A 23,654-nucleotide genomic window follows, 5' to 3' on the forward strand; every position below is an offset into this window, starting at 1 on the left:
GCCAGAAAACAGGGGTTTTACTGTATAATTGAAAGGTTAGGTGTATAACATAGTTATTGTAAAAAAAAAATTGTTTCTCGCTGTTACTCCTGTGTGACAATGTATTTGAATTTGGGAATGGATTGATGATACTCCATTGGTGCATTTAAGAACTACTAACATGATGAATTCCTCAATGTTTACCCTTTTCTGGCTGAAAAGCATTTTCAATGTGTTAACATGGATATTAGGCTAATATTTCTGCATAAAAATCAGGCCTCAAGCTGGGATGCTGGGATCTGCTTGTATGTAGGATAAAGTGAAGGCAGGATAAAACTGCGTTAGGCTTGTCTGACCACTCCTTCGTGTCGAATTAATATCATCATTTTTAAAGTAGTTACGTAGGTAGTAAGTCGAAACCATTTGCTGTTATCTTTTACTTGTAATTGTAACTTAATCCAGCCATAGTCAAATGGATAGCAAGTGAATGAAACCTTGACCTTGTCTTACTTGGGTGAGGCGTAAAAGGCAGTGTTTTGCCTGAAGCAGTGAATTCCTCACTTGAAATTTGAATTGAATGTGGAATTGTTCCTTACTGCAGAGTGCACTGAGATACAGTGAAAAATTTTGTTCCAAACAAATCAGCCTTTAATTAAGTGTAACAGGGTAGTGCAAAATTAAACGAATACACAGAATAAAGTACCACAGAAAAAAGTGCAGTTAGCGCAAGGACTCTGCAATGATGTAGGTTTATGAGATCAAGGGGTTTTACAATTGGGAGGCGGTGAGCTGGGATAAACATTCCCGCTTGTTGGGTGGGAGGTTTAAAGAAATTGAGAAAACCGCTTTGCAGAAGAGTCTTGCCAAGAAGAATGTCTTATCTCCAATGATGAACTTTCAAGCCTTGAGCATGGGGTGCAGGGTGCAGTATCATAGCCTGATACCCAAGCCTGCTTTGAAAGGTCCTGAGGGTCAGAGGACGTTCAGCAGGATGATTTCAGGAATGAAAGAGTTTTTATCTGAGGGGCGTTTGATAGCTCGTCCTATGCTCATTGGAATATTGGAGAAAAACACCTAATAGCCTGAATACACCTGAGATGGTCTGATATCAGAAGCTAAGGAGGCTCAGGACTGGTCTGTACTTGGAGGGGAGACCACCTAGAAACACCAGGTGCTGTAGGTTTCTGTGGGGAGGCGCTGGGCAAAGTGTCTGGCTGCCTTACAGTAGACAAAAGTTAAAGAGTTTCATGTGTGTTACATTCTAAATGTAGTATTATGTGACAATAAGGGAACCTGTTGGGTATAAGGCCGCCCTCTGCTGGACATCATGACGCCCACGTCATGATGTCACCCTTCCATGTATATAACACCCTGTGTGTCAGTAGCCATGTTAGTCGTATAGAAGTAAAGGATGAGAAAGCATCACGTCTCCAAGTCTCAATTATGTGAGTGCCTACGCAACAGTGGTGATGAGGAACAAAACAAACACTACACATACTCCATGCACCAACCATAAGAAAGAAAACAACAGAAGAAAGCTATAAAGCATCTACCTAACAACCCCAACAAATTTCCGCCAAAAGATCAAAATGAAAGTGCGCCATGATGGTGGAGGGTAAGGTCGGGGAATTCAATGAAGTAGAAGAAAGTTGGGATAACTACGAAGAACAGTTTAACCACTACTGCATAGCCCACAATATTGTGGAAGGTCCAGTAAACTGTGAACATTCCCTCTTCCTCAGTATAATGGGCACAAAAACATTCAACCTCCTTAAGACCTTGCTGGCCCCAGAGGATCCAGGAACTAAGACATTCAACGAATTATGTACAGCTCTAAGGAACCATTTAAGCCCCAGCAAGGCAATGATTCTATGAAAGGAGACAAGGACCAGGAGAAACAGTAAGTGAATACCTGGCATCATTGCGCAAACTGGTGGAGCACTGTCATTTCAAGCATTTTCTAAATCAGGCACTGCGAGACAGGTTAGTGATGGGGCTGGCAAATCGCCAAGCAAGGCAAGAATTATTAGCAACAGATGAAGACGTTATGCTACAAATTGCATATAGAACTGCCTGCAGCTCTGAAATGGCAGATAAAAACTTGGATGTGGGTCAACCAGACCTACTGGTCAGGAGGTCTTCCTGCCAACAATGCTTCCATTGTGAGAAATACAACCACCGACCAGAAAACTGTTTCTTCAAAAATTCTAAATGCAACCATTGCAAAACAGAAGGACATATCAAAGCTAAATGTCAGCTTCTAAAGTGCAGGTGAACTGAATTAAACAAGCAGTTAAAATCAAAACAGTTGTAGAGAGAGAGAGGCAAACTAGGTGATAATAACAGCCTAACAGCTGTCCTTCAAGTTCCTAAAATTTCAACTCCTGAGATATTACACCTCTGAGGAATAAATGGAAGAAAAACAGCAATCTTTGTACAGCTAAAAATTAATGGACACCCCTGAAGGTGGAGTGAGTCACAGGGGCAGAGGTGTCCCTAATGCCGTTACATGTAAAGGAACGCTTGCTACCACGCCTCCAGGTTAAAAAAAAACTGAAAAAACTCCAAGATCTGTTACAGGGGACAGAATCAAAGTATTTGGAAAATGTACGGTCCAAGTACAATGCAAACAACAGCAACCAAAAACACTCTCTCTCAACATTGTAGATACCCAGAGACCAGCACTTTTCGGAAGAAACTGGCTACAACACATTGCCCTAGACTGGCTGGAAATCAGTTCAATGCTAAATATAAGCCACACTAACACCTCCTAGCCTGAACTCGACCAAATTCTGAACAGGTTTTCCTATAAGAATTGGGGAAAATCAAAGGTGTTCAAGCCAAACTGCAATTAAATGATAATGCAGAACCAAAATTCTTCAAAGCCAAAACAGTCCCATTTGCTATGAAATAGAAAATTAAGGCTGAATTAAACAGACTAAAGATGAAGGCATATTAGAACCAATACAATAAAGTGATTGGGCAGCGCCCATTGTACCTTTACAAAAAGTAAATGGTGAAATTTGCATTTGCGGTGATTATAAAGTTATCATCAATCCATCACTCAAAATACCCGAACACCCAATACCGAAGGAAGAAGAATTGTTCCAACCATTAATTGGAGAACAAAAATTCACAAAACTATATTTGTCACGAGTATATCAACTAATAGAATTGGACAAAAAAAATCAAGGGAATATGTGACAATGAATACCCATCTGGGACTATTCACCTGTACACACATGAATTTCAGTAGCACCTGCGATTTTTCAAGCAACAATGGACAAATTACTACGTGGACCCAGATGATATCATCATCACCGGCTGAAATGACAGTGAACACTTACCTTGAAAAGGTTTTAACCAGACTACAACAGGACAAATGTATCTTCATGTCCCCCTCAGTAACATATCTTGGGTTTACAATTGACAATGAGGGGGTGCGAATGAATCCAGCAGGAACAGAAGCTGTTTACGAGGCCCCATACCCAACTAACAAATCGGAATTACCGTCCTTCCTAGGACTTGTTAATCACGACCGAAAACATATCCCTAATATGTCTACACTATGCAGCCCGCTGAACCAATTACTCAAGAAAGATCAAACACAGAAACTAAAAACACAATCGATCAACTAAAGGAAATACTAACATCAACAAATAAGGTGCTGATCCACTATGACTCTAGTAAAGAAGTTACTCTAGCCGTGGATGCTTCACCAGTGGGACTAGGAGCGGTACTATCCCAAATCACAGAAAAAGGAGAAACCAGTAGCGTATGTTTCGCGAACATTAACAACGCAATTACGCCCAGCTAGAAAAAGAAGGATTGGCAATAATTTTTGGTGTAAAAAATTTCCACCAATATCTTTACGGAAGAAAATTCACCCTGATCACAGACAACAAGCCTCTTAGTTTAATCCTGGGGCCACACAAAGGTATATCAGTATTAGCTGATGGCCAGAATTCAAAGGTGGGCCATGCTACTAGCAGCGTGTAAATATATAAAACATAAACCAGGAACACTCAACAGCCACACAGATGCCTTATCACACATGCCACTACCCGAGACAGAACAACAAAAAGAAATTATTAAATGGAGAGCAGAGGCAGCAGCGATCAACCAAGAACAACTTCAACCACTGCCCATTACAGCCCAGATGATCAGAAAGGAAACCCAAAAAGAGGCAACATTAAGCAAGATGCTATACTTCACCCTTAATGGGTGGCCCGAATCTTTTTTTTTAAACTTTATTTAAAATTTTATGACATGAATAAAATAAAAATTACATTTAAAGAAATAATAAAAAATAAGATAATAAAAATTAGAATACTACATCATTAAACTACACAAATTAACCCCCCAATAATTATAACACAACATTAATCATCTAATTTAAAATTAATCCAACCCTCCCCCCAAAATAAAGAGTGAAGAATTAATTAACAATGTTGTAAATAAAATAGAAAAAAACCCACTTACAAAAAAAGGGTAAAACTTAACAACAAAAAAAATTACTAACAACAAAAAAAATCAATACTAAAATAATACCCTTAAACATATATTTAAATCAAACATAATTCATGTATTTAACAAATGAAATCCACTTTAAAACTAAATTCAAATATTAAAATCATATATCAACCACATATCTGTTATACAAAAAATTATAATTAATAATACATAAATACAGAATTTCCATTAATACCAAGTTTCCTTTATAATTCATCGAGAGAACAAAAACATCCCTTAGAAAAACAATCAGATAAACTTTTTATTCCCTTCCCCTCCCCTTATATAAAAAAGAAAAAAAAAGTTCAAACTCTTATAAAATTCTCCATATTCTTCATTTATAACATCTTCAAAATTCTCTATCAAAATTAACTTAATTTTATTAAACTCTTCTCCCTCAATGTATTTGTACTTAATTTTCTTCTTCTTCTTATCACCTTTCCCCTCATCTTCCTCTTCATCTAATTCAACATCCTCAATTTTTGACTTATTATCTTCTGTGACATCATCCTCTTAAAAAAGAAAGTAAAAAGAGAAAAAAAAACCAAAAAAAAGAGAAAAAAGGAGAGAAAAAAACCTCCTAATTCCCTCTCAATTACAATCAAAACAAAGAGTTTAAAAAAATAATAATTATTTATTTAAAAAAAATAATAATAAAAAAACCTTCACTTCTTAACCCAAAAATTAAAAAGAAAAAAAAAACAGGTCGGAGGTCACAACTACCTCCTCCTGTTTAAACCGCCCAAAGCGGTAACTCCCCCAAAATATTGGGTGTGAGATAACTCACAGGTAGCTGATGACTTCTGGAAACTAGTGCCCACCCAGTTCCCTCTCCCAACTCCCATTTCATTAAACTATCATCATTATTTAAACTATTTAAACTCTTTTTAAAAAAAAGATAAAAGATTTATTTTTTTAAATCAACGTTACCACTTCGATCACCATTGCTTCCATTTCTTTTAAAAATCTGGATCCCACCTTACATCTCTACTCTCTTTGGAGACCTTGAAGGACTACATCATTCCTGAAACTGCATGATTGGCAGAGACTAAGCAAAGTCCATAACCTCTTTAGGATTGTCAAAGAATTTTGGCTAATTTCCATCCTAAAAAATCTTCAGTACCGCAGAATACCTGAATGTTGCCCTATGTCTTTTTTTCCACAACCGTTCTTTCACAGAATTAAATTCGCGTCGTAACAGCATAGTATTAAATCTCCATCTTGAAGCTTTCTGAACATCTTGTGAACTCAAATATTCTAATATTAATAATGAATGATCCAAAACCAATCTAGCCTTATACTCCACAGATGTAACCCTATCCTGCAAATGTGCTGATATTAAAAAATAATCAATTCTAGAAAAATAATTATGTCGCGAGGAATAAAAAGAAAAATCTTTCTCTGTAGGATTAACTCTTCGCCAAATATCAATTAAATTCAAATCTGCCATCATATTAATCACTTGGATTGCCATCTTAGATTTCTTAATTACTCTTGAGTACTTATCCAATAAAGGCTCCAACACCACAATCAAATCTCCCCCAACATCACATTAGAGTTCGATTGTCCAAGTAATAAAGACATATCCACAACAAAAGCTGTATCCTCAACATTATGAGCATAAACATCAAGCAAAATCCATGCCTCATTAAAGATTGTACAATTTAATTTTAATAATCTTCCACCATTTTTCTCTTCACTTTGTAACTAAAATGGTAGATTCTTATGTACCAAAATTGCCACACCTTTTGCCTTAGAATTAAACAAAGAATAAAAAATGTGCCCAACCCATTCACGTTTGAGTTTCAAATGTTCCTTATCTATTAAATTAGTTTCCTTTGCCATTGCGACCACCGTTTCTTCCATTTCTTCCAGAAATCAAATTCCCTTCTTGCAGCTCTGCCCTCTTTCTCTACATCGTTCCTGGAATTGCGTAATTGGTAAAGACTGAGCAAAATCCATAGCTTCTTTAGGATTATCAAAGAACTTTGGTTGATATCCATCCTGAAAAATCTTCAGTACCGCAGGGTATCTAAATGTTGCCTTATATCCTTTTTTCCACAATAATTCTTTCACAGAATTAAATTCACGTCGTTGAAACATAATTTCCTGACTCAAATCCGGATAGAAGAAAACACGATTACTCTGAACCATCAAAGGAGATTTGTTTTGCTGTGCATTTCTAATAGCCATACGTAAAATAGTCTCTCTATCACAGTAATTTAAACAGCGAACCAGAACAGGTCTTGGATTCTGTCCTGAAAAAGGTCTCCTTCTCAAAGCTCTATGAGCCCGTTCCAATATTAAACCTTCAGAAAACTTATCTTGTCCCAACACTTGTGGAATCCATTCAGTGAAGAATTTTCTTGGATCTGACCCTTCTATGCCTTCTGGCAAGCCGACAATTTTCACATTATTCTGTCTGGATTGGTTCTCCAAATAATCAACCTTTTTTGCTAAATTTTTATTCTGAATCTGTAACGTTTCAATTGTTTTATTCACATCTTGCAATTGATCTTGTACATCAGATAATCCTTGATCACACATCTCAAGTCTTTCAATAGTTTCGACTTTAAAAGCTCCATAATCAGCCATCTGTTGAGTATTGACATCCACCAATGCATTAATCTTAGAAGTAAAATTATTCATAGAATCTCCTAAATGCATCATTGAAGAAAATATCTTATGTTCAAGACTCTTGAAAAGCATATCAACATCAGTAGATTCAGACATGGTGGGATCCTGCTGTTCTTGTGGAATCAGAGGACCTTCTATCCCTTCTTTTAATTTAGTAGCTTTTCTTGCAGTTTGACTCCGTGTAAGAGCCCCTGCCACAGACCCCCCAGAAGTATCAGGAGGCTGATGATCAGGGTTATCTTTGATCCAAACCTCCTTTAAAAGCTTCGTTACATCAGTATCTGGAAGAGCTGATATAACTGGTGGTGTAGCAATCAAATAACAACTCTTTAACTCTCCAACTGGTGGCACCCCAGCTAATTCAGCAGTCAAAGTCGGTAGACGTTGTTTGAAATACTGGCATCCGGCCAGCCCTTTGTTCTAAAGGCAGCTGAAAACGACCTTCAGAAAGACTTACGGAATCAGAACGGAGCTCCAAGGCCGAATTCTTCACTTGTTTTCCTGGATCCATTTCACGCTGAGTCGTGGCTTTTTGTAAACAGGTAGACTCAGATAATTTCGGAAAATATAATTTTTTAGCAATCTGTTGATGTTTTCTTTTACTTTTTTTTAACAAATGTACCATTAGGTATTAATTCAACATCTCATACTATTTATAAACTTTTTAAAAAATGTTTTAACGGGCACTTAAAGACAAAACAATAAGTTAGAGTCAGGAGAGGACTGGAAGGCACGTCTGTTCCTTACGCCATCTTGCCACGCCCCCCGATTGGCTCGAATCTGAAGTCATTCCAGAAGATTTAAAACCTTACCACACACACTGCCATGAACTATCAGTTGAAGAAGGATGTTTATTATGGGGTACCCATACAGCCAAATAGCAAACGACCATGTTATCAGAACTGCATCACAACCATCCGGGAATGGTACGAATGAAGGCACTTGCCCAGATGCATGTCTGGTGGCCCTCCATAGACAGAGACATTGAAACAACAGTAAGAGATCGCAAAGTATGTCAATCAATGCAGCCAAAAATGCAGCAAGCCGAAGCTAACCCATGGAAATGGCAATCCAAACCCTGCCATCAGATTCATGTAGACTTCGCTGGACCATTCATGGGTGAGTCTTTCCTAATAGCTCTGGACGCACACACCAAATGGCCAGTAGTTTCACAGCTGAAAAATACCAAAGCAGATCCCATGATTAACTGTTTCTGAGCTATCTTTGCCACTTACGGAATGCCTCATGAATTAATTATGGACAATGGGCCTCAATTTACATCAGAATATTTTAAAAAATTTATGCACGACATCAATATCAGGTATATTTTGTCCACACCCTATCACCCATGTATTAATGGGGAGACAGAACGTTTTATACAAACATGCAAAAAAGCAATGAAAACCATGAAACTTCTAAATGCCTCCTGGATGCACAAAATCGCAGATATCCTATTGGGATACAGAAACATGCCACATTCTACCACAAAACGCACCCCAGCAGAACTAATGTTTGGCTGCAACTTGCGGACCAGGCTGTCCACAGTTCATTCAGGTCTGGGTCTCCAATTGCAAAAAAAACACCATTGCCACCTAGAACTTTGGTTGTGGGTGACAGAGTTCTGGTACAAGATTAAAGACAATATTAAGACTCATGGGTGGTAGGAGTAATCTTACAAAAATTGAGCACCTTTTAGTGGGGGACAGATTAAGGAAGCTGCACATTGACCAATTACGAACATTGGCTGACACTAAGGTCCATGAACTGCCTCATGAACTGGAGGGGTGGAACCAGACCTGCCGTGGCCTGCCCCAACCATCCCACCCCTCAGGCCGAGTGAGGGGGGGGGGCAGAGATGATCATGGAGTTGAGCAGTCCAGTGAGGAGTCCAGTAACTGAGACAAGCAGCCAGGAGGGTAGCGAAGACGGGCAGTCACCGCCAAAGGTCAGCGAAGGCGGCAGTCGCCGCCGACCCAACTATCTACAGATCCCGAGCAAAGACTGGTTTATATATATATATATATATATATATATAAAACCCTATGTGTCAGTAGCCATGTTAATCTAATAGAAGTAAAGGATGAGAAAGCATCATGTCTCTGAGTCTTAATTGTGTGAATGCATACACAACAGAGCCTTTACCCTTACATCTTGGAAAATGAGGGGAGAATCTCATTGAAACATATCAAATGTTGATAGGCATGGCAGAGTAGATGTAGAAAGGTTGTTTCCCATAGGACAAGAGGGCACCAACTTCAGGATTGAAGAACGTCTGTTTAGAACAGAGAAGCGGTAAAATTTCTTCAGCAAGGGAGTGCTCAATCTGTGAAATTTATTGCCACAGGTAGGCATATTTAAGGTAGAGGATGAAAGGTTCTTGATTAGCCAGAGCTTCAAAAGTTATGGAGAAGGTTGGGCAGTGGGGCTGTGTGGGAAAATGGATCAGCTCATGATTAAATGGTGGGCAGATTTGATGGGCTGAATAGCCTATTTTTACTCCGATGCCTTATGGTATTTTTTGTTTTTTGACCAAAATACAACACAAATTGTGTGGAAATTAATTCTGTGGGGAAAGAAGAGAATGGCCCCTGGTGCAAGGCAGGTATTTGAGAAGGGATGGATGTTTATTTTCTGGACTTGTCAGAGATGGATTGCAGAACTTTTGTAAAATTATTGACGTGAAACATAGAAGAGTACTGCTCAGAAACATGTCCTTTGGCCCTACTGTCTGTGTTGAACATGATGTTAAATCAAACTTAAATCCAGCTCATGGTGTAGAAATCCCTCCTTCCCCTTGAGATATATGTGTCAGTTTAGAAGCCTTTTAAATGCTACCATTATATATGCTTTCTCTCCTTCCTCTTGACAACTCATGCCAGGTACCAAACACTCTTTGTGTTTATTAAAAAAAAATGCCTGTCACATCTCACTTAAACTCCTCCCACCACCCAATATTAAACACATCCTCTCCTATGAGATTCCTTTTCCTGGGAAAGAATGATTCTGACTGTCTATCCTATCAATACCTCACATAATTTAGTAACTTCTATCACAACTCTCTTGGCCTCCGATGCTCCAGAGAAAATAACCCAAGTTTGTCCCACCTCCCTCCATACCTCTACCCTCTAAGCCAGACAACATCCTTGTTAACCTCTTCTATACTCAGCCTCCACATCTTTCCTGTAATGGGACAACCAGAATTGCACACAGTATGGCCTAACCAAAGTTTTATAAAGTTGCAAAATGATCTCTTTACTGTTATCCAAAAAACCCTGCCATATGTACCATATACCTTCTTTACTGCCCTGTGTACTTGGGTGGCCATTTTGAATGAGCTATTAGCTTGGATCCGAGAACGAGAACTCAGACTTTGGAATGATACAAATTTGGACATTTCAAAGTGTTATATTTGGTTTGAGAAGAGAGCTGGGTTCTTGCGAACAGCATTAAGAGTGGAAAAGATGTGGATGATAAGGAAAAGACAGTTTCAGATAATAAGAAAAACCGTTCATGGAGCCCGACGTGTTTCGGATGAAATCTGAATGGATGTTCTCTTTTCATTTTTCTCATGATACATTTCTCGATTACCTTCGTATTCCTGCATCTATCCAGAAGCCTCTTGAGCCCATTTGGCCCATCAAATCTTCACTGGTTCTCACTGCAATCCCAAGTACCCATTCCTCCTGAAACCTGTTCTCTCTCGCACGCCTGTCAACTTTCCCCAATTCTCCTGCCACCCATCTGCACAGTTAAAAATTAGGGCTACGAACTGGATGCAGGTCAGTGGGACGAGGGAAAAAAAATGGTTCAGCACAGATAGAAGGGGTGAAGGGGTCTCTTTCTGTGCCATTGTGTTCTATGGTTCTAACAACTCAACTTTGGGACAACGGAGTAACCTAGGGAAACTCACACCACCACAAAACTTTTTGGGGAGCACCATGCGTTGACTTGAAGAGACATTGGGCTTTCAACCAATTCTTACTGTCATTTGATTCCTTCTCTCATTTGTCTAATTCTGACCAGTGAAAACTGTTGCCTATGGCTCAGTCAGTTTCTTTCTCTTTCCTCTGGTCAGGAGGTTCTGGGTTTTGCCGCATTCCACAGAAATTCTTGGCTGACACCCCAGTGCACAACTGAGAAGTGCCGTCTCTTGGATAAGACATTAAATCAAATTTCTGTCTACACCCCTAGACAAATGTAAAAGCACCAGCTGATTCTTTGCCAGAGGAATAGGATTGAGAAGGCCATGGGAATGGAGTCAGTGGGCCGGGAGCTGTGATGATTCTGTGATTCAATATCCAGGCTGCTCGGAACATTTATTGGTGTAGTAAAAATAGTAAATTAGATTGGCTGAAGAATTGAAGAGAGTAAGAATGTTCAGAAAATTAAGTAAAGGAACAATCTCAGAATAACTCCAGTACAAAAGACATCTAAAATCTAAGTATGTTCTGAATATTTATATCGTAAATGATTGCCGTGTTAACAGCCTTTTTTCTTTCTATATAATTTTTTTTAGCGATTCAGTTAAAATTATTTAATTTGCTATTTAGTGACTTAATGCCCTTTATTTTTAAATTCAGCATGATTATTATTTCCACCGTAACGGTAATATTTTTTATTTTAAAATGAATAATTAAACTCATGGTGGAGGAATTTACAGAGCAATGGATCAGATCCCATTTGTGCTTAATAAGTATTTTATTTTCTTGTGTTTTCATTGAAGGGACATAATGAATAATAAAGTGTTTTATCAGCATCCGAATCTAATGAGAGCCTTGGGGATGCACGAGACAGTGATGGAAGTGATGGTGAATGTACTCGGAGGCCGAGAATCGAAGGTAACTGCAGTTAGATTGGATTGATTTTCACCACCTCCGTTCTTTCTTTGTGTGTTTTTTAAAAAAAAAATTCTTTTGCATGTGTTTTCAAAACAAAAATGAAAAGGGTAGCGGTTAAAGTCTGATTCAGCATTTCTTCCTTGGAGATAACCTGAGAAGTCATTTAACATTGTAATGAGCTCTGGTATTTTTTTTTCCCCAGCCAGAATGTTGCACACTGCAGAACTCCAAAATTGTATATCACCCTTAAGGAGGCATTCAACTGATGCTACATGTTGTATTGACGCCAAATTGGGGGAGCCACTAAACAAAAGTCACTATCAAAAATTTCCTGGCGCCAAATGCTTTCTGAGATCATAACTGCAACATCTTTGTGACTGAGACTATGGGGGGCATGTCTCAGATTTAAAGGACTCCCTTCGCCAAATTGGGGGAGCCACTAAACAAAAATCACTATCAAAAATTTCCTGGCGGCAAATGCCTTCCGAGATCACAACTGCAACATCTTTGTGACTGAGACTATGGGGGGCATGTCTCAGATTTAAAGGACTCCCTTCAGAGCAGCTGCAGTTAAAGCTAGCCATAGAGATGAAGAAAAATACATCTTCAGTGTGTCCCTCCCTCACAAAGGTTGTGTCTTGGGTCTTGATTGCCCCTTGTGAACCATTGTTGATGCAGAGACAACAGTAAGAGTGTTGTTAAGCAGGAATGTCTGCGGGTACTGCGGTTGCAGTGCAATACACACAAGTGCCAGAGAAACTTAGCAGTTCATACGGCATCTACAGGAAGAGCTCAGGCCTGAAATGTTGGCTATATCCTTTTGCTTCCGATAACTGCTGCAGGACCTGCTGAGTTTCTCTAGTACTTGTGTGTATTACACAACAGTATGAGTGTGACATTTAAGATTTTGTCAGTCTGCACTGAGCTCTGTGAGACTCAACAGTATGTAACAAATATGCACATCCTTGGGAACTCATGTAGACAGCCACATAGAAAACACAACATAATACAGGCCCTTCAGCCCACAAGGCTGTGCTGAACATGCCTCTAACTTAGAAATTACTAGGCTTTTCTAAGCTCTATGTACCCATTCAAAAGTCTCCTAAAGGTCCCTATCGTATCCGCCTCCACCACTGTTGCCGGCAGCCCATTCCACGCACCCACCACTCTTTGTTTGAACATTATCCCTGGCATCTCCTCTATATCTATTCCCCAGCACCTTAAACCTGTGTCCTCTTGTGGCAACCATTACAGCCCTGGAAAAAAGCCTCTGACTTACCTCTCAATACCTCTCCTCATCCTAAACACCTATATCAGGACATTTCTCATCCTCTGCCACTCCAAAAAGAAAAGGCCGAGTTCACTCAACCTGTTTTCATAAGGCATGCTCCCTAATCCAGGCGACATCCTTGGTAAATCTCCTCTGCACCCTTTCTATGGCTTCCACATCTTCCTGGTAGTGAGGTGACCAGAACTGCACAAGTGGGGTCTGATCAGGGTCCTATATAGCTGTCGATGTACTGAATATTGATATCCCTGATAGAAACGTTTAATTGCCATATCCCAGCAAACTTGCTGTGGGATTATAGAACCCCAGCATGGAAACAGGTCATTTGGCCCATCATATCCATGCAGAGCAGGGGCACACATCTGTTTCAATCCCATCTTCTAGCTTCCTGGTCTATAGCCTTCTATGTTTAGGAGACTTGAGTGTTTTTACAGAAACTCACCATTCTCTAAATGAAAAATGTCTCGTCTAACTCTCTTGCACGTGACCCTAAATCTAACTCTGCTTAGACATCACTTGGAATATTGTGTTCTGCTCTGGTCGCCTCATTAAAGGAAGGATGTGAAAGCCTTGGAGAGGGTGCTGAGGAGATTTACCAGGATGTTGCCTGGATTGGAGAACATGTCTTATGGGGCAAGGCCAACAGGGCTTGAACTTTTCTCTTGGAGGGGAGAAGGATGAGAGGTGACTTAATAGAGGTCTGCAAGATCATGAGAGACATTGCTAGGATGGATAGCCAGCACCTTTTTCCCAGGATGAGACAAATTGAATATTAAGTGGTAAAAACCAAGATAAGTTCAAAAATGAATGTGGAAAGAAAACTCTACAAAACCCTGAAAATGGCGTCACAAGTATAGAGTCGTTAAGAGATCTTTTGGCATATTGCCTTTCATAAATCCAAGTATTCAGTATAGGGGTTGGGATGTTATGGTAAATTTGTATAAGAGGCCAAGTCTGGAGTATTGAGTGTAGTTTTGGTCACCTAACCAGAGGACATTTGTTCAAGGCGATGGGAGGAATGTTTAGAGGAGATATCAGTGGTAAGTTTGTTTTTTACACAGAGGGTAGTGGGTGCCAGGAATGCATTGCCAGGAATTGTGGTGGAGGCTGGTACAGAAGGGACATTTAAAAGACTCTTCATAAGACACATTGATGCAAGAAAAATAGAGAGTTATGGGTATGAGGTTGGGAAGGTTTAGTTTGTGGAGAAGGTGTAGGTCAGCACAACATCATGGGCTGAAAGGCCTGACCTGTGCTGTAGAGTTCTATGTTCTATGATGTCTTCCTATTTTATCTACTAATATGAGGGAAAAAATATTTCTCAGTTATGTCCATTAAAACTGTTTGCAAAAATAATATTCATAATTCATCTATGACTCTCTTAGCCTCTCAATCTCTTCTCTTTAGGAAATAATCTTCCCAAAAATGGTAGCTAACTGTTGTCGTTTCCTGTGCTATTTCTGTCGAATCAGTCGACAAAATCAAAAGGCCATGTTTGACCATTTAAGCTACCTATTGGAAAATAGCAGTGTTGGATTAGGTAAGATGCAGGATATTTATCCATTACTGATCGTACTACCTGTATTTTCATTCATATAACGTGCACTTACATACAATGTGCAGAAAATCTTGAAGTATGTAAACAAAAAGTTCATGTATAGTGCGCAAACACATATTCATGTAATATTAGTCGGTCATGTCCAGCACCTTCATAAAATGTCCTATAAGTCACGAAAAACAAAGTGATACATGCACAGGTAACATTATCAACTTGTATAGCTGTCACCAGTATTTGATCTAGCCTAATCATTATAAAAGGCCCTCGCATTTAGTGCTCTGCCCATGTTACCTTTGAGATCTAGAGTACTGGTAGTTTTGACAATGCAAGGAATCAAACACAAATCTTACACCGCTAACTTCAAACTGACAGTAGTTACAAGAGCAGAAGGGTTTATGAAAGAAGAGCCAGCAATGGTGTCATTATTTTACTCGTTATTTCAGATGGTTTTTTTACTTCAACATGTTGTCCAGCATTTTACTTGTTATTATATGGTTTTTGACTTCAGCATTTTTCCATTCAAACGATTAAAAAATAAATTTTAATTTAGAACCTGTTGATGCTCAAATAAGTTCAATTTTCTGTTCAACATGTTAAAAAAAATCTTGTACAGCATGCATATGCATATAAGGCATGGTGGGTTACCTGGTTTGTAAAAAATCATATAGCGTGTGCATTATATGTGTAAAAATATAGGCATATTGTAAGTTAATTGAATATTTTATTAATGAATCCATTTGTAATTTTGAACAATAACAAAAAAATCTAAAAAAACTAAAGATTTGATTAAATTGGATAATTTATGGAAATTATAGTGAAATATAAAGAGCCTACTATATATGCTTCCCTTAAACTGTTGAAAAGCTTGCTGTATGTTAAGTAAAACTGAATGTGGTTTTTTGTACTTTGGTCATAGAAATTCTGAATAAAAGAAAATAGAAAATGGACATTAAATACACATTAACTTGTGCTGATAGAATGAGTTTAAAATTTAAGAGTGGTACAATGTGACACAACTTTATATGAAAATAACAAGTTGCAAAACTTGAACATTACCAACAGGATGTTTGCATAAGAAATGGTTCAATGGGCACATTCTTCAGAGGTTTTCAGACACACTGAATGGAGTTGCAAAATCTGGAAATTAAACTGCTGGATCAGGTGCTGAGTACAAATAAATTTGCCAACAATTCCTCCATTGAGATCTTAACAGAGACATTAATAAATCTGAAACAAATAGATGAATTCCACCACGAATTGCAATAAAGAATTTCAAACCATTCTGACAAATCAATCAAAATCTTAAGGTGGCTATCTATAATTCAAGCTTTATTAGAGAAAGAAACTCTAAACCATCAGCTGATTTCAATGAACATTGTTTTATGAATTTTCCACTGTGAACGTGCTTAGGAACTCCACAGTCGAATACAAATTAAGCCGTTCAGCTTAACTTTTTCTTTGGGCAACTTCATGGATTGGTGTATGATTGATGTTATTGAATATGTGTAGGCCAGACATGAATAAATTCAGACAAACATTTTGAAGTTCAGTCAGTGGTGATTGCTGAGGTCATAGAGATAATCGAATAATCCAATTTCTTACAGAGTCAAATGAGGGTCTAACAGGGCCCAAGTGCATCATCTGTATTCAAATATGATGTCATATTTGACACTTCGATGCATGCCAAGTGAGCTAAATGCACACTGAAATTAAATTTCACCGCCTCTCATCAATTAACCAAACAACATTAACGATTGGATTAAAATTAAAAAAAATCTTCATGGTCTGCATTTTATTTAAGGGAGGGGAATTTACACCAAGAGTATTCTGTCAAATGCTGAAAAACACAAAACCTGTCACTGACATACTATTATTTTTTTTCCACAGCGTCTCCTTCCATGCGAGGTTCCACTCCTTTAGATGTTGCTGCAGCATCTGTGATGGACAACAATGAACTTGCCTTAGCATTGCGGGAGCCTGATTTAGAAAAAGTGATTTTCAGTATTTCAAACCTAGTTACTAGTGGTTAATTTCATTTTTGACTCTGCTGGAGTAATTGAATTCTACTCTTATGTTCAGTTCTTGACTTGGAAAGTAGACTGAAGCCTCCTTTTATAGTTCCAATAAAAGAGCACAATATAACACTGGGAAGTACAAAATGTACGCTTATGGATTTTGCAGACGAAATTGGTACCAGTTTTGTGAAGTGGGTCTCCCCAAGCCAATTTCATATCCCTAATGCCACCTCCCCTTTTATTCCACATGATTTATATTTACTGGAAAATTTGTCCAATGTCACCGAATTGAGTGCCTTCTCCTCTTCAACCATCAGTAATGTTAGTTGAGTGGTGTTGAATAAGTTAACGTTGTCTTCGTTAATTCTTACTCCTTCAAATAACAATTACTTTTCTGGAAGCTTCCTTTCCAGCCTGCATTGAGAACCATAGAGCTATAGAATATTAAAGCACAGAAGCAGGTCCTTCAGCCCTTCTAGTATATGCTAAACTATTATTCTGCCAAGTCCCACTGACCTACACTCAGTCCAGAGCCCTTGCCTAACCCTCCCATCTATGTACCTGTCCAAATTCTTCTTAAATATTTAAATAGAGCCCACATTCACCGCCTCATCTGACAGCTCATTCCACACTTCCACCATTCTCAAGTGAAGAAGATCCCCCTCATGTTCCTCCTAAACTTTTCCCCTTTAACCATTAACTCATATCTTTTTGCTTGTATCTCACCTACCCTCAGTGGAAAAGCCTACCTATATTTACACTGTCTATCCCCCTCATAATTTTAAATACCTCTATCAAATCTCCCCTCATTCTTCTACATCCCAGGGAATAAAGTCTTAACCTGTTTAACCTTTCCCTGTAACTTATTTTGTGAAGTCTGGGCGACATTTTTAATCTTCTCTGCTCTCTTTCAATCATGTTGACATCTTTCCTGTAGTTAGGTGACCAAAACTACACACAATACTCCAGACTTGGCCTCTTATACAACTTTACCATAACATCCCAATCCCTATACTCAATACTTGGATTTATGAAGGGCAATATGCCAAAAGATCTCTGTATGACTCTATACTTGTGACACCATTTTCAGGATTTTGTAGTTTTCTTTCCACATTCGTTTTTGAACTTATCTTGGTTTTTTACCACTTAATATTCAATTTGTATCTACGTGGCTCAGTCCAACTCATCTTTTTGTTTTGAAAATATTAATTTCCTTTCTCCATGCTGTCAGAACTGTAGTATATAAATAGCATTTTAAATCAAATGTTCATTGTTCAATGCCTAACCTGTCTGATCCACAGTAAGGTCAATGACCTCACTATGTAAACTTGAGATGTCCTCTAGCAACAATCATGAATGCTCAGATTGGTGACAAAACTTTCTGCAGCCCATTCCATGAAGAGTATTCTCTAATTTGTAGCATAATGAGAACAACATATGGATGTGTGATTGCTGAGAAGTGGAATAATTTTAGGTGTGAATGAGACTGATGCTAGCAAGTTGCCAAAAAAAACCTCAGAAATGTTTACAAAGTTCTTTTCGTCAAACTCTTGTGCCTTTAAAAAATTCATCATGTTGGCCTTCTGCCAAGATCCTTGTGGATCTTCATGCAACTGGGCTATTTCCCAGCAGGGACCAAAGACAGCCCCAGACACCAGTCCACATTGTGGTCTCCCCATGGAGTCCAATAGAGCAGTGTCAGCTTGTAAACATATACGAGCTCTCAGGGTAAGTAACCCACTTGCTGAACCTGTAAACAGGCCTAAGTCCAGTAGCCCCTTAGAGATGAAAGATGAGCAAAGCTTTACTTTAAAAAAAGCTCATTTAAATGTTCATAATTATTTTTGTATTTTTTCAATTTCCAGCCTTTTTTTTTGCATTTTTAGCATTTTAATTTAAAAAAAAACTGAATGATTTTAAGTGCAAATGTCAGAGATATTTTCACATTCAATTTAAATGGCAGCTTTGAGGGGGATGAGGTTAGAGTCTCACTACCTGTTAAAGCCAGAGGAAAACTTAGCCTGTGGCCTCACCTATGACCTTGTATCTGACCTCCCAGTGGATGACTGTGCCCAGAACCATGCTGCTCAAGAACACAAGCCATAGATGATCTGGATATTGGAACACCTGCTCACAGGTTAATCAGTCTTCATATTTGGTTGGTTCCATGCGATAATCTTGTTGAAAGTCCAACTGTTGAGTTGCACCTATTCCAGAATTTGAAGACTATGAAGCGCATTGTAAGAGAGAGCAGTTGTACAGACTGGAGATACAGGCCGCTAGCTTGGGTATCACAGCAGAAAGTTTATTTAAACTTCGCGGGCTCACTTAGTAAGCTGCCAGTTGGACAGCACGTACGTCCCGCGGCTTGCATCACACTGACGCAAGCATGGACCAGAAGAGATGGATGTGTGCTGCTATCTTTGCGCGACTGCCCCGCCGACCGCACGTAACAAGCGGGGCCGGTTCGTCACGGCATACTTGTGCATTGCCACAAATATTTCATTCAAACTACATGGTTTCACAAATATCTCCAAAGCAGAATGGAGGTGATGACAAGAGAATGACTGATCACATTTTGTTCCCTAGGTTGTTCAGTATTTGGCTGGATGTGGCTTGCAGAGCTGTGCCATGTTGGTTGCCAAGGGTTACCCAGATATTGGATGGAATCCTGTGGAAGGGGAGCGGTATTTGGATTTTCTCCGTTTTGCTGTGTTTTGCAATGGTAAGTGCTACCTAAACAGATGATCTGTGAAAGCGAAGATTCTATATGTAGCAATAAATTCCACTCACTTTGTGGAATAAATAAGAAATTAAACATTGAGGATGTGGTTTGCATATTGAAAGAATAACACAAGCAAAATTAACACAGCCAAATGCAGTCATGATATGAATCAATTAGAAGATGAAGCCTTTCACAAGAAACATCACCTCCCGTGATATAGAAAGCAACCTACTCAGCAGAAGACTTGCACACGACTTTATTCTGTTTGATCGTACCTGAGGTCAGAAATGCCAATTGACCAAAAGGGCCATCCATGAAAATACTTGGTTAATTCTGGATCAGAGTTTGTGTAAAGTGAGAAGAGTTGAAAATATAAATGTAATAGAAAAAAAGGTGCTCATTATTCACGGCTAATGTTAATGACAATGAATTGGTTGTCATATATATTGTGCAATGTATGTATGCACTGAAATTGTTCCTGCAGCCCAACAAACACTTCATAAAAAAAGACAAGAATAGTGTACATTACACTAAAAAAGATCATAAATACTAAAGATAGATCAATGATAAATTTGCAGTGTTCCTGAGGAGACAGATTAAGTCTTAAATACCTATCAATCATGGAATCACAGCCTTTGAATGTAATTATAAGTATTCTGGATAACACTGCAAAAAACATCCAGGTATTTCATTTCTTATTCATTTTCACTCTGAGATTATCGTGAATCTTCCATTATGGGGATGTCTCAAGACACTCTTCGAGAATGCAGGTATGGCTAAATGCTGCTGCTTAGCAGAGCCTCCATTCTGGTGAAGCCTGCTCAACCCTGACCTCAGGTGTTGTCTATGTGGAGTTTGTATGTGACCACATAAGCTTCCTCTGAGCGCCCTGGTTTCCTTCCACCTTGCAGGGTTGGCAGGTTAATTGATGACAGTAAATAAGTAGTAAAGGAATGAGGGAAATATAAAATGGAATTAGTGTAGGATAGGTGTTATGGTTGCTTGATGGTCGATGTGAACTCAATGGACTGAAGGAGCTATTTCTATAATAGGTCTGATGGATTCTTGGGCTAAATTAAATATATATACACATTGCTTCCATGATCTTTGCCATCATTATACTTGTTAATAAGGGTTAATTCTAAAGGAAAAGGGTTTTATAGGTTCAGAAATTTCCTTCACCAAGGGGCAAAGCTATCTACACCCACTGAGAATGTTCACTGGATTTCAACCCAGCATTTGGAGTGAAAGCTCTGGTCACCACATACCGAGACTAACTATGGCCAGGTTTGAATCTTGTGCCTTCTGACTCTGTATAACCTGTGAACCAGATGCTTCTTCCTAGTCAACAGAAGCTTCAGCCTAATGTTGCAGATTTTTACAAGTTTAAAATGTATGCACTTGGAAACAAGTCTGGAGTGCAGCATGAACACACAATATGGCCGTAATCTCCACTGAAGGGTCATAGTCTAGAATCTTCGTCCAATTGGGTAGATTTAATTTGTTAATTTGTTCTGAAGATGGTTTCTTCAGCTGGGAAATCCCACAACTGCTAATCATTTACGAGTGCATTCTTGTTCACACTTGAATTGGCATTTTAGACCATTCAACATTTTGAATGATCAGGGGCAAGCCAAATTATTTTCTCAACAAAACACTTACAAAAACACCTCTTCTAGTGCATTTCACTACCAAGCAACTCTCATAATCTTGGTTCAAAGTTCCGAGTTATTGTTAGAGTAGATACATGAAATCACATGCAACCCTGAGATTTGAATCTTAGCATAAAGCAGAGAACAAAATTATGGTGTCATTCTGGCTGAAATTAACAAACTGAACAATGCTAATCAGAATCAAAATTTATTGAAATGAAAAAGTCATAAATATTCATATTATAACCATCTTACAACATTACTATAAAAAATTTTAAATAATAGTGCATGAATAGAAAGACAGCATCTTTGGTTCATTGATCATTCAGGAATCTGATGGCAGCGGGGAAGAAGCTGTCCTTGTGCCATTGAGTGCTTGTCTTTAGGCTCCTGTACCCTTTTCCTGATAGTAGCAGAGTGAGGAGGGCATGGCCTGGGTGGTGGGGGTCTTTGAGGATAAAGATTGCTTTGTTAAGACACCGCCTTATATAGATGTCCTCAACAGAGTAAAGTCCGGTGCCTGTGATGTTGCAGGCCAAGTTAATAACCCTCTGAAGTTTATCCTTGTCCTGATGAAACCAACCATTATTCTCTCCATTGTACATACTAAATTTCCTTAGACACCTCACAAAGTATAGCTTTTGAAAAGCTGCATCAACATAGAAACTCCAGAACAGATCCTCAGAGCTGTTGACACCCAGGAATTTGGAGTTCTTTACCCTCTCCACTACTGAGCCCTCGATGAGGACTGGGTTGTGCTCCTCTGACTTTCTCCTGAAGTCCACAATCATCTCTTTGGTTTTGCTGACATTGAGCACCAGGTTGTTGTCATTACACCATTCAACGAGCTAATCTTTCTTTATGCTTCCTCATTCCCGTTTGTGATTCTGTTGACAACTGTGATGTCATCAGCAAATTTGTAGATAGCATTGGAATTGTGCCTGGCCACAGAGTCATGGGTGTATAATGAATAGAGCAGTGGGTTAAGCACACATCCTTGGGGTGCACTTGTGTTGATAATGAGTGAGGAGGAGAGACGTTGTTTCCAATTCATACTGACTGTGGTGTTCTGATGAGAACGTCAAGGATCCAGTTGCAGAGGTGGGTACAGAGGCTGAGAGTTTGCAGTTTCTTGACCAGAATTGAGAGATTAATGGTATTGAAAGCTGAGCTGTAGTTGATGAAGAGCAGCCGTATGTATGAGTTGCTGTTTTTGAGGTGATCCAGAGCTGAGTGGAGAGCCTGCAATGTTACATCTGCTGTGGAGCGAATGTGACGAACGGCGAATTGCAATGGATCCAGATCTTTACTTAGTGTGGTGCGGTGTTAGCCAGAATCAGACACATACAAGGTAAAGACTGTACAACAGGCTTTAATCCACAAAGAGTTCTACAGAGCCAGGCTGGCTGTAGCTGCAGCAACTCTGAGTGAGGCCTCGGGAGGCGGGCGCAGGCTTATATCCGGGAGGGTGATTGACACCTGACCAGATGGGGCTTGATCCATTCAGGCCAAATGATTGACAGCCGGCCAGGTGTTGTCCTGTCCCCTTACACTCCAGCAGGTACAGAGGTTTCCCCCTGCAGTAGGCAGGTGATACTTAAAATTGTCCCGGGGTGGTGGTGGTGGGGGACAGTAACAAGGAATCGTACCCACTACACAAAATAAAATTTACAGATCGAGACGATCTGGCGGCCGCCTGGGTCTCAGTGACCGTCGTAGGACTGGCTCCTGGTCACTGGTCGGAGGGGAAGTGGCTGGCGGCAGGGGTCTGTGTGACTGGTGTGGTGCTGCGTGGAGGGGTGGCCGAGGGGGCCAGGGTCGATGTGTGAGAGTCGTATTGGATGGGTGGGGGCTCGTTCATCCCACAGGACTGAAGTGGGCCCCTGGTGGTCAAGGAGTTCCTGCACGCCCCATAGCTGCCTGGGGATGGGGTTGTATGCCCCCATGTATGCGGTGTCATCCTGGGCTGAAGGATGCCGTGGAGTGGTGGGTGCGCCTGCTGGTGCCAGGACCCTGGTTGAGACTGTGTCCTCCCTGCCACTGCCGAACCTAACATTGGCGTAGTTGTGGTTCGCGTGTAGGAGGAAGACCTGCTCAACCAGGGTTTCGTCCGTACATGCTTACGCAGGAGCACAGGTCCCAGGGATGTGAGCCATGCCGGGAGGGACATTCCAGTCGCCGACTTCCTGGGGAATGTGAACAGACATTCATGAGTTGGTAGCCGTACATAGCAGCGACCGAATGGCATGGAGCGCCTCAGGCAGGGCATCCTGCCAGTACTCAATGGCCCACCCTTTTGACTTGAGAGCTAGGAGGACTCCCTTCCAGACCACCCCATTTTCGCGTTCCACTTGCCCATTGCCTCTCGGGTTATAACTCGTCGTGCGGCTAGTCGTGATGCCCCTCACCTCAGGTACTGGTGAAGCTCGTCACTCATGGAACTAGACCCC

At 39.8% G+C, this 23,654-nt stretch overlaps 1 protein-coding gene across 1 annotated transcript in view; it reads left to right on the forward strand.

Annotated features, from left to right (window-relative positions):
* The window catches only part of ryr2a (ryanodine receptor 2a (cardiac)), a 612,110-nt gene that overhangs the window by 308,516 nt on the left and 279,940 nt on the right, over positions 1–23,654 (forward strand). Inside the window, exons 41-44 of the mRNA XM_069936123.1 lie at positions 11,852–11,966; positions 14,662–14,794; positions 16,700–16,803; positions 19,417–19,552. Of these exons, the coding sequence (XP_069792224.1) occupies positions 11,852–11,966; positions 14,662–14,794; positions 16,700–16,803; positions 19,417–19,552 (488 nt within the window). The remainder of the gene's footprint in view (positions 1–11,851; positions 11,967–14,661; positions 14,795–16,699; positions 16,804–19,416; positions 19,553–23,654) is intronic.

Source organism: Narcine bancroftii, chromosome 4 (genome assembly GCF_036971445.1).
Source record: "Narcine bancroftii isolate sNarBan1 chromosome 4, sNarBan1.hap1, whole genome shotgun sequence".
NCBI lineage: Eukaryota > Metazoa > Chordata > Chondrichthyes > Torpediniformes > Narcinidae > Narcine > Narcine bancroftii.